Here is a 12,436-nt window from a genome sequence, read left to right as displayed (position 1 = left end):
GATTGTGTCAGTATTTTCTCAGTCTTGTTGGATTTTCTGGAGTGGCAGATATACATTCCATGTCTTTAGTTAGATTGTGGAACTTTGTGTATTATCTGCTGTGGACATTTTTGGAAGGGTTTTAATACTGACCGCTTAGTATTCTGTCCTATCTTTCCCTATTTAGCTAGAGTGGCCTCTTTTGCTGAATCCTGTTTTCTGCCTGCGTGTGTCTTTCCTCTCCTACTCACAATCAATATTTGTGGGGGGCTGCCTATCCTTTGGGGTTCTGCTCTGAGGCAAGGTAGTATTCCTATTTCCATCTATAGGGGTATTTAGTCCTCCGGCTGTGTCGAGGTGTCTAGGGTTTGTTAGGCACACCCCACGGCTACTTCTACTTGCGGTGTTAGTTCAGGTTTTGCGGTCAGTACAGTTTCCACCTACTCCAGAGAAAGTTCATGCGGCTCCAAAGTCACCGGATCATAACAGGCCAAGCAGCCACATAGGAGCTGCAGCCCCTGGAAAACGAAGAGATAACCTGAAGGGTTGGATAGTGGTGGAGCTACTGAAGAAAGGAGCACAGAGGAGGAAAGGGGCTCAGGGGAACTGTGACTGGGCACCCTCAGAGCCAAAGCGCAGGAACCGGGCACTGGGAGCCCGAGGCTGTGTTGTATTCTAGTATACATAGCAGAACCGGAGAGCATAGGACTGTATGTTATTTGCCCACACCACGCCTGGAGGCGAAGCAGCACCTGAAGAGCCCGGGTCATGATACAGACCCTATAAAACGGCTCAAGCTGCCCACCATACAGGTACCTGTCTCAATACAGGAGGGAGAGGACTTTGCCAGCAAGCTACAGGCAGCAGGGACCTCACATACTAGCGTGAGTAGGAAGGCTTACGGACCCCACCTGGGAGAGGGATCCACTATTGCCTTCAGGCCGGCCGGACCACATCACCACCTGTGCCCGGTACTCTGGTCTATGGACTGCTACCACTAGGGTTGAGCGACTTTTGCTTTTTTAGGATCAAGTTGGGTTTTGTGAAACCCGACCTTCTCAAAAGTCGGATCGTGTGAAATCGGCCGATTCTACTGTAAAGTCGTGTTCCCAATGCAAGTCAATGTGCATTCATCTCTCTCTCTCTCTCTCTCTCTCTCTCTCTCTCATTGTATTTGACTCCGGAAATCACTGCAGCCCAAACGGTAATATGGCTCTATGACGCCGCAGAAACCGGCCCGGAACCTATGTCATCACGCTGCCCACAATTAATTGGCTGAAAAAATGGCGGGGAAGGCGTCATTCAAAACGCGACTTTGGCGCCAAGATCGCGTACCGCATGGCCGACCCCACACTGGGATCGGGTCGGGTTTCATGAGACGCCGACTTTGCCAAAAGTCGGCGACTTATGAAAATGACCGATCCGTTTCGCTCAACCCTAGCTACCACCAGTAAACCAGGTAAAGACTTTACAACTCTGTGTCCTCCACTTATTTGTATGCATACACCATCGTTGCCCATACACCTTGGGAGCCCTGGGGACCCCGCTTCACCTGTGGGAAGCATCACCATCTTGCTGCAACAACCCCTTTAAGCAGCGTCGGTCCCCTCTGACCGAGAACCACAGGTGGTGTCAGAAATAGACTTTATTCCAAATATCATTTAAAAGACCTTTCCCCTGTTTGAGCTCCCAGGGCCATGGACTGGGTCGCAGCCACCGTGACATCCCTTTTAAGAGCAACCGAACCCGGTGCCGAGTAACCCACGGCCCAGGCGGACGACTCACATGTGTGACCACTGCTCCAATTGTGCATGTGTGACCACTTCTCCATTTGTGCATGTGTGATCACTGCTCCATTTATGCATGTGTGACCACTGCTCCATTCGTGTATTTGCGCATCTTTCCCCATACACCCATAAAAGTAAATAGAGATATGGTCATATATTAACACCACTGCTCTATTTGTGCAGGCAGCATGGGATCCCTGTTCTCAGGATCGTTGGGGGTCAAATCAAGTGGCCATATATTTTTTCACTTATTCCGTGGATAGGTGGTAAATGCTGTTTGTGGGACTATTCCTTCTATAGGTTTTTTTTTTTTACTGCTAACAAAGTCCCATCACATAGCCAAGGAACACACCAGACAGGTCAGGGATAAAGTTGTAGAGAAAAGCAAAGCCAAAGAACTCATCAGGAAGGCCAGGGATAAAGTTGTAGAGAAAAGCAAAGCCAAGGAACTCACCAAACAGGACAGAGATAAAGTTGTGGTGAAGGGTAAAGCCAAGTAACATACCAGGCAGGCAAAGGATAAAGTTGTGAAGCAGAGTAAAGCAGGGTTAGGGTTATTATAGAAAAATAGCCCAAGCTCTGAACATCTCATAGAGCACTGTTCAACCCATCATCCAAAAATAGGAGTACGGCACAACTGCAAACCTACCAAGACATGACCGCCCACCTAGATGGACATCCCAAGCAAGGAGAGCACTAATTAGGGAAGCAGCCAAGAGGCCCATGGTCACTCTGAAGGAGCTGCAGAGATCCACAGCTCAGAGAAGGAGAGAATCTGTCCACAGGACGAATATAAAGAACATTTAAGTTTGTGGGTGTAATGTAAAATAATGTGTATTCACTGTGCATGGTTATGAATACTTATGAATACTTTTTCAAGGCACTGTATGCTACAAAAGCTGAAACAAAAACATCACCTAAAATGCTACATTTATCATAAAGTATGAACATTTTATACGCATTAATTAACATTTCAAATATGTTGTGTCCAGAAGCAGCAGAGCTGAGCGTTAGGTGCAGCAGAGCTGAGCGTTAGGTGCAGCAGAGCTGAGCGTTAGGAGCAGCAGAGCTGAGCGTTAGGTGCAGGAGAGCTGAGCGTTAGGTGCAGCAGAGCTGAGCGTTAGGTGCAGCAGAGCAGAGTTCTAGTTGCAGCAGAGCAGAGTTTTTGCAGATAGAACGCTGGTTATTTTGCAATCAAGTGCAACTTGTCTTACAATATGATGTTTTTTTATTTTTACAGTACATGTATTAAAAAAATGAAATGCTTCACATACAGAATACTTCTTTCACTATACGCACTGTAAAAAATGCATGGAACTGAAATGTTTCTAAAATTAGAGATAACACGATTAATTCTAGACAAAACAACAAACAAAAAGTACGTAATATATATACGTAAAAAATATACTTACGAATCCGGCTGGGCTGAGTATGTCACTTGACACAACACTTGTTACAATGTTTTTCTTTTTTTTACATAGGACTGCAACTTAATTTTCGATTAACTTACAAAGTAATTGTCATCAGACAGGTCCAAATAGCTTTGTGATAAATTCCTCTCTGCTACATCTACAATGCACTACTATGATGGACATAGAATACATATACGGTTTTACCTTCGGTTTTTGCGTTTTCTCCTTGTCCGAGACATTGGAGGGTTTTCTTTTCAGCATTGTGCAAGGTACCAGCTTCACAGACAGCAGCGAGTGTGAGATTGCGAAGCTGTCCGTTACCTCCGGCTTCCTGAAGTCAGAGGATGTGACACCACCGTGGCCACGCTGCACAGGCTGCTGTTTTGCAATGTGTCCTCTTCCTGTCACCCTGATGTGTCGTTCATGAAAGTTATCACATTTCAGTGGAATTATCAAGATTCTTGCCCAAAACTACAATTCTGATGGGCGAGGGCGGTTTAATGTCATCCCAGAGTATGGAAGCCCACGGTCTATTTGCCAAAGTATTTGTCAAGGTGTGCTATGGGGAGGGGGTTTATTATGAGAGAGGCATCCACATTAATGTGGAAAAAATGTGGCAAATTTGGGTGCAATTTTGCTTTTTTTTGTTTTTTCAATTTCCTGCAGCTCTTGACATTTAAAAAAAAAAAAATAGACAATGTTACATAGTAGCTGAGGGGCATCCTGCAACCCCCAAAAATTTACAATAATTTCCTACAGTGCAAATCAGCCCATAATTAACATATACAGGTTTTTTTGCATTTTTTTGGAGGTAAGACATAAAGTCAACATCATATATAAATGATGTAAGACTTTAAAACTGTTAGATATAAAGAAAATCTTTACTAGAAATGATTAAAAATACATATGAAAAAAGACACTGCACATAAGCGGAAAAAGAAAGAGAGTCAGGTCCCAATACACACTAGCGTATATGAGACTAGCGTGTACTGGGACCAGGCTACCTCGCTTTATTTTTCCACTTATGTGCAGTGTTTTTTTTTATAACTGTATTTTTAATCATTTCTAGTAAAGATTATATATGTGTACAGGTGCTTCTCACAAAATTAGAATATCATCAAAAAGTTAATTTATTTCAGTTCTTCAATACAAAAAGTGAAACTAATATATTATATAGAGTCATTACAAACAGAGTGATCTATTTCAAATGTTTATTTCTGTTAATGTTGATGATTATAAATAGATACAGAGAAGACAGGCTAACGGAGCGCCAGGCTGGCGGTCAGGGGAGATGTTGATTGAGAAAGGTCCGATGCAGCTCCTGCCGGGTGCCTCAGGAGAGGAATAAACAGTGAGTTGCAAGATACTCCGGTCACATGGGAGCGCACAGGACACAGATGAAAGGATTAAAAGTTTCTTTGTTTATTGAAATCCACAACGCGTTTTGACGGAACAGCTCCGTCTTCATCAGGTGGCAGTAACATACTGCCACCTGATGAAGACGGAGCTGTTCTGTCGAAACGCGTTGTGGATTTCAATAAACAAAGAAACTTTTAATCCTTTCATCTGTGTCCTGTGTGCTCCCATGTGACCGGAGTATCTTGCAATTCAATGTTGATGATTATGGCTTACAGCCACCGAAAACCCAAAAGTCATTATCTCAGTAAATTAGAATACTTTATAACACCAGCTTGAAAAATGATTTTAAAATCCGAAATGTTGGCCTACTGAAATGTATGTTCAGTAACTGCACTGAATACTTGGTTGGGGCTCCTTTTGCATCAGTTACTGCATCAATGCGGCGTGGCATGGAGGCGATCAGCCTGTGGCACTGCTGAGGTGTTATGGAAGCCCAGGTTGCTTTGATAGCAGCCTTCAGCTCGTCTGCATTGTTGGGTCTGGTGTCTCTCATCTTCCTCTTGACAATTCCCTATGGGGTTAAGGTCAGGTGAGATTGCTGCCAATCAAGCACAGTGATAATGTTGTTTGTAAACCAGGTATTGGTACTTTTGGCAGTGTGGACAGGTGCCAAGTCCTGCTGGAGAATTAAATTTCTATCTCCAAAAATCTGGACGGCAGGGGGAAGCATGAAGTGCTCTAAAATGTCCTGGTAGATGGCTGCGCTGACTTTGGTCTTGATAAAACACAGTGGACCTACACCAGCAGATGACATGGCTCCCCAAACCATCACTGACTGTAGAAACTTCACACTAGACCTCCAGCAGCTTGGATTGTGGCCTCTCCACTCTTCCTTCAGGCTCTGGGACCTTGATTTCCAAATGAAATGCAAAATTTACTTTCATCTGAAAACAACCTTGGAAACTGAACAACAGTCCAGTTCTTTTTCTCCTTGGCCCAGGTAAGACGCTTCTGGCGTTGTCTATTGGTCATGAGAGGCTTGACACAAGGAATGCGACACTTGTAGCCCATGTCCTGGATACGTCTGTATGCAATGACTCCAGTAGCAGTCCACTCCTTGTGAATTTTCCCCAAAGTTTTGAATGGCCTTTGCTTAACAATCCTTTCAAGGCTGCGGTTATCCCGGTTGCTTGTGCACCTTTTTCTATCACACTTTTTCCTTCCACTCAACTTTCCATTAATATGCTTGGATGCAGCACTCTGTGAACAGCCGGCTTCTTTAGCAATGACCTTTTGTGGCTTACCCTCCTTGTGGAGTGTGTCTATGACTGCCTTCTGGACATTTGTCAAGCCATGATTGTGGAGCCTACTGAAACAGGCTAAGGGACCTTTGTAAGCCTTTGCAGGTGCTTTTTGCTAATTATTCTAATTTACTGAGATAATGACTTTTGGGTTTTCATTGGCTGTAAGCCATAATCATCAACATTAATGGAAATAAACACTTGAAATAGATCACTCTGTTTGTAATGACTCTATATAATATATGAGTTTCACTCTTCGTATTGAAGAACTGAAATAAATTAACTTTTTTATAATATTCTAATTTTGTGAGAAGCACCTGTATATATGTTTGAAGCTATATATGTATGCAGCGCCCCAGAGTCCTGGTTGTTGCAGTAATGTCGCTCTGCCACTAAGGGGAGTGATGTTACGTCTGACTGCACTAAAGGAGTTCACCTGACCAGGTAACACTCACACTACACTTCACACTCCGGCCACCAGGGGGGGTGGTTCTATCTAGTAGGCCACTCCTCACACTCTGGTAAAACTGGGGGTTGGACAGGAAGACAGTGAGAAGTAACTGGGAAGAGCTAGAGAGAGGACCTGTCAGGGATGGGATCCTGGCAGACTCCTAATAGCAGAAAAAACCAGTGAGCAACGGGAATACAGCAAAGAGGCAATAGGACCAGAAGGAGTCGTGCTGTAAGATCGAGGCAACATCCTTCTGAGGCGCAAACAGTCGGTGGCCGGAACGCCGAGCAAGTAAGAGACTACCAGCATTACTTAAAACCACGGCCGGACAGCCAATTACAGGTTGGCTGTCCCACTTAACACCTAAGCAGACAACGGAGGCAGCTGTGGGAGAGGGGCGACTCTAGGGTCCCGGAAGAACTCCAGGCCTACCCCGTCATACGGGTGCGTCCTAGCCATATTACCTGGGGGACGGAGAGAACGAACATCAGAATCAGAATCGAGTTGTGAGGGAACACGAGAAACAGACACAACAGTTGTGAGGACTATCCCGGGGTGCTCAGCAGGGAAGAACTACAACACCCAGCGCTAGAAGGTAGGCACTGACTCCCACCTGCAAAGGAAACTCCTGATGTGCCTTTGGACCGGCCGGTCTCAGACAGCCCAGTTAACAGTGCTCCGGATTGAGCACCTCAAGCCTTCAGTAAAGAGGTAAAGAGACTGCAACCTGGTGTCCTCGTTATTTACTACGACCTACACTGCACCGCAATATCACCACCATTTACCACCACCTTTCACCGGACGCCCCTCAGCAGGGTCACGGACCGGGTCTAGCCACCGTGACAACCCCAGAACAGAGACTCAGAGGCCCGGTACCGGGTACCCCTCGGCCCTGCGGCAGTGGGGGCGCTCCATGTACATAGTCAGATACAGGCACAAATATATGTCACTATATAGTATATATAGACCAAGTGGTACCAAGATCAATTAATTGGAAAGTGCCTGTACCAGACAGTGACTGAAAAGTGCATATTACAAAACAAAGGGATACTGTGAAGATCAGCCACTTTCTAATTAAATGATCTTGGTACCACTTTGGGTATATATACTATATAGTGACATATACACTCACTGGCCACTTTATTAGGTACACCTGTCCAACTTCTTGTTAACACTTAATTTCTAATCAGCCAATCACATGGCGGCAACTCAGTGCATTTAGGCATGTAGACATGGTCAAGACAATCTCCTGCAGTTCAAACCGAGCATCAGTATGGGGAAGAAAGGTGATTTGAGTGCCTTTGAACGTGGCATGGTTGTTGGTGCCAGAAGGGCTGGTCTGAGTATTTCAGAAACTGCTGATCTACTGGGATTTTCACGCACAACCATCTCTAGGGTTTACAGAGAATGGTCCGAAAAAGAAAAAAAATCCAGTGAGTGGCAGTTCTGTGGGCGGAAATGCCTTGTTGATGCCAGAGGTCAGAGGAGAATGGTCAGACTGGTTCGAGCTGATAGAAAGGCAACAGTGACTCAAATCGCCACCCGTTACAACCAAGGTAGGCCTAAGAGCATCTCTGAACGCACAGTGCGTCGAACTTTGAGGCAGATGGGCTACAGCAGCAGAAGACCACACCGGGTACCACTCCTTTCAGCTAAGAACAGGAAACTGAGGCTACAATTTGTACAAGCTCATCGAAATTGGACAGTAGAAGATTGGAAAAACGTTGCTTGGTCTGATGAGTCTCGATTTCTGCTGCGACATTCGGATGGTAGGGTCAGAATTTGGCGTAAACAACATGAAAGCATGGATCCATCCTGCCTTGTATGGAGCATCTTTGGGATGTGCAGCCGACAAATCTGCGGCAACTGTGTGATGCCATCATGTCAATATGGACCAAAATCTCTGAGGAATGCTTCCAGCACCTTGTTCAATCTATGCCACGAAGAATTGAGGCAGTTCTGAAGGCAAAAGGGGGTCCAACCCGTTACTAGCATGGTGTACCTAATAAAGTGGCCGGTGAGTGTATTTTGTCCCTGTATCTGACTATGTGGTAATATATATTAATTTTTTTTTATAGAAAAAAAATCTAAAACTTCACATTTATTAGGGTAAAAATGAAAACGTGAAAAATTTAAAATCAGGATAGTAGGCGTTGATGCAAAAGTTTCATCTCTCTCTTTTCTGTTTCTTCCACTGTATCATTCTGTGTGATATATGTGGGTTACTTGAGGTTTTGTCATTCTAAGAATCAAAGAAGTTGCAGATGTCAAGCACTGAAGATTATTATTATTTAATAGCCATTAATGGCAGAATATTGTGCAAACAGGAAGCTAAATGATGACCATGTACAGACAAACAATATCTATCATCGGGACAGGCATCTACAAACAAGGGCACATTGTACATGGCATTAAATTAGATCTAGCAGTCACTGACTGTGGCCAATGAGACTTTTGGTCAGAAGCAGTCAGAATTTAGCAATGTCGACGTGTATTGCAGGCAGTGAACCCAGAACCAGGTTATACATGTCCATAGAGATACATCATGTATAACAATGTATTTTTATGGCTCCTGTATATTGTGGTAAAAAATATATATATTTTTGTCCCTATAAAAGTAGTAAAATAAAAAATTAGCAATTACAAAAATGTCTTTTTTTTCTGTGAGTCATCACTGTAATCAAACCCACAATCTTAAAGGGAACCTGTCATGTCATTGTTAGCATCTAAACTGTCCCCAGTGCGTTGATAGTGATGCAATGTGCATCACTAATGTGCTTTTTCATTATAAGCGGTGCTGTAATCATGTGCAAAAAGCACTTTATATAGTGAGATCATATCTGCTCTTTTAGACGTAGGGGTGTGCTTCATTTCGTTCTGTCACGGTTGTCGCCATCTGCGAAATTTGACTGATGCGCTGACCTCACTCAAATCCGCTTTGAAATCCCGCTCTTGCGCAGTGTGTATCTTGGAGCGGCTCTCTGCGCTTACACTGTGATGAGCAGCTCCCCGCGCTTACGCTGTGATGAGCGGCTCCCCGCGCTTACACTGTGATGAACAATGAAAATAAACCAACAGAAACAACATGGACCCCACACACGACGTGTGCAGGTGTAGACAGATAATTATCTCTACCCATGTATGTGTCAAGGAACAATAACGTATACTCCGAATAATTCAATATTAAACAAAAAAAAGGAGTTCTATACGGATATAAAAATATTCAATTTTTATTATAACAATTATTAAAAGACATAACATAGTCCAAAAAATGTAACAGTACAATAGTGGAAGGAAGGAGACCCTAGTACAAAAACATCCGAGTCACAGGCAAAGAAAGGTAAAAAACACCATGGTATATCTACATAAGTAAGCACCAATGTCAGCACATATAAGCATGGTATGGGTATTTTATATAGTACTAATGTCCATGTGGACATATATCTACCATACTTGAATCAGTTGTAGTGCAAGTCTGATGCAGAATTGCTTACCCATGGTGAAGTGGTTGTTTGCCTGGGGCTCTGAATACCCCCTAACGCGCGTTTCGCGTTGCTTTTTTTCCCTCTTTGAACGCTTACGCTGTGATGAGCGGCTCCCCGCGCTTACGCTGTGATGAGCAGCTCCCTGCGCTTACGCTGTTATGAGTGGCTCCCCGCGCTTACGCTGTGATGAGCGGCTCCCCGCACTTACGCTGTGATGAGCAGCTCCCTGCGCTTACGCTGTTATGAGTGGCTCCCCGCGCTTACGCTGTGATGAGCGGTGTCATTGTAATCATAACGATCCGCACAACATAGCGATCAGATTATTTACGGGGATTGGCAAATTATGTAAAAAAAATGGCGTGATTGATATTTTTTCTATATTAAGTTAATTAAAAAATGTAATAAAAATTTAGTGCTGAGGCCGTGTTCACATGCAGCGTAAATGCTGCGTTCTTTCTGCTGTTTTTTTTCTGCAGATGTCCACACCACACATCGCAATAAGAATCTTCTCTGATTATTGTGTGGTTACTGCATTTCTTTTATGCGTTTTCCACCTCATTATTTGCTGTTATATTGGGGCAGAGTTTTTAAGATTTTGTTAATAGCACAGAAAAGCTTTGATTCTGCGCTTAAAAACAGCATTTTCTTTGCTTTTTTTTCATGCGTTTTAAGCCTAAAGAAAAAAAATGCACCAAAACAGCAGAGTTCAGCAGCGTCTTCAGACACAGAGTGCGGAGATTTCATCGAATCACATCCATCTCTGCTTGGAAAAAAACACGTGTAAAAAACTGCAGTTACTTTATTAAGAGCAGAATCAAAGCTTTTCTGTGCTATAAAAAACATTAAAAATGCGGCTTCACATCTGCACCAAACATGCGTCAAATAAGGGGGAGAAAATTGTTATTGTGTAGTTTGGTGCGGACATCTGCAGAAAACAGAAGTCACAGTATTTCTGCAACATCTGAACACGGCCTTACAGACACAAAAAAGACAGATGTCATATAGTGACTCTACATAAAGATGAGAAAGTTCTGGCGGCTCCGTCTGTGAATCAAGAAACAAAAAATAAATCTACAGGTTCCAACTAGAGATGAGCAGGACGCACAGATGTCATCCCGCCAACTCTAGGGGATGGACAGCCACTTCGGGGATGCCGGAAGGTTAGAGATTCGCAGCCTCCCATCCAGCCACCAAATTCTACTGATCTAGGTGCTTCATCGGAATCCCATGAATCCATCTGCTCATGTCTAGTCCCAACAGTCCCTGATAAAGAGGACAGTCCTGGATTTGAGTCTACCCCCTGCAGTCTCGGGTATTTGCTGAATTTCCCTCACTACCACCGCCCTTCTGACATCTCCTTCTGCCAGGTTAGAAATGGTAAATGGGCATGGATTGGGGTGTGGTCAGGGGCGTGGGTAAAATTTGCCACGAGTGATCTGTCCTTACTTCTGTTCTTTAAAAGTTGGGAGGTATGTCGGTAATACCAGTACTGTGCTGCTTTCTACCGGTACTACAAGTACCGTGTTGTTCTCTACCTGTTCTACATGTACGCTACAGCTCACTACACCTAAAAAAATGTGCGGTGTTCAGTGTTTTTTGTTCATGATTGGTGTTTCATCATTCACTTAAACAGTGATGAACCTTAATACAATTCCATGTCATTTTTCTCATCTTCCTGTAAGAAGCTGGTCTAACCAATGAAACATGCTGGAGGATGGGGTGAGGTGAGGGTGAGGGGGCAAATTTAGTCCTATTTTTTAAAGGGCATTGGACTCTTTCAACCTTTTTTACATAGACACATAGTAATGTCCAAATGACCTACACACATATGACTATGGTTAACTAGATGGTAGCTGTTTATCACTGCTATGCTTTTACACACTATTTGTACAGTTTCTTCAGTGTTTATGGCTTTATCTCCCCAACTCTATGGCTAAGCTGTGAGCCGTGATGTCCTCAGACAACGAAGATATACATCAAAATGGCTGCTGCATTTCCTGCCCCAGCTTTTATACAGACTACGATAGTCATGATTGGCTTTTCAGTGCCATTTGATCCCATTGATAATTTTTTTTAATATTTCTCAGTCCATTATATGCCAAAATGAATGGTGTCATTGAAAACTACAACTTGTCTCACAAAAAAAAAGCCCTCATACAGCTATATTGATGGGAAAACAAAAAAATGTATGGCTCTTGGAAGAAGGTAAGAATAAATAGTAGTGCAAAACCAAAAAATCACCCTGTCATGAAGAATGAACATTAAGAAGGTGATTTCCACAATAGAAGTCTTACAGCAAGTAACAGTGATGCATTTACATCTGCTATATTTCAGGTGTAAATTCCCCTTCGGGTTGTACCATACAATACTCTTGGTGCCTTATTTGCATGAACTCAACAGTTTTCTTTGCAGAATTAATTTTACGAAAATATAATCATTTTTTTCCACTGGAAACAGTGACGTCACTTTGTGACATACAACATAATCTTCGATTTAGGGAACGTAAACTTACTTTGCCAAACCCAAGCAATGTAATAGATTGTGACAATTTTTCCATCAAAATCTAATATTTCAGCTATGAAGGATTGAACGAAAATCTATTTCATTGCACTGGGAACACATCACCTACACTATTCTTTTTACTAATTAAAATCACATTGTG

The 12,436-nt window shown here is 43.3% G+C and overlaps 1 protein-coding gene across 3 annotated transcripts in view; it reads right to left on the bottom strand.

The window, feature by feature from the left end:
* Window positions 1-12,436, bottom strand: part of SAMSN1 (SAM domain, SH3 domain and nuclear localization signals 1) — a 166,781-nt gene that overhangs the window by 45,563 nt on the left and 108,782 nt on the right. For 2 of the 3 annotated variants that reach the window (XM_077294040.1, XM_077294041.1), the window contains exon 1: window positions 3,383-3,500. The exons of the other annotated variant lie outside the window; for it this stretch is intronic. In XM_077294040.1, the coding sequence (XP_077150155.1) occupies window positions 3,383-3,439 (57 nt within the window). In that variant the 5' untranslated portion in view covers window positions 3,440-3,500. Of the gene's footprint in view, window positions 1-3,382; window positions 3,501-12,436 lie in introns of those variants that run through there. 3 annotated transcript variants of the gene reach the window in all.

The sequence above is a fragment of the Ranitomeya variabilis genome, chromosome 3 (assembly GCF_051348905.1).
Source record: "Ranitomeya variabilis isolate aRanVar5 chromosome 3, aRanVar5.hap1, whole genome shotgun sequence".
NCBI lineage: Eukaryota > Metazoa > Chordata > Amphibia > Anura > Dendrobatidae > Ranitomeya > Ranitomeya variabilis.
Note: the sequence above shows the minus strand (reverse complement) of the source record. Positions and strands in the feature narration are given on the sequence as shown.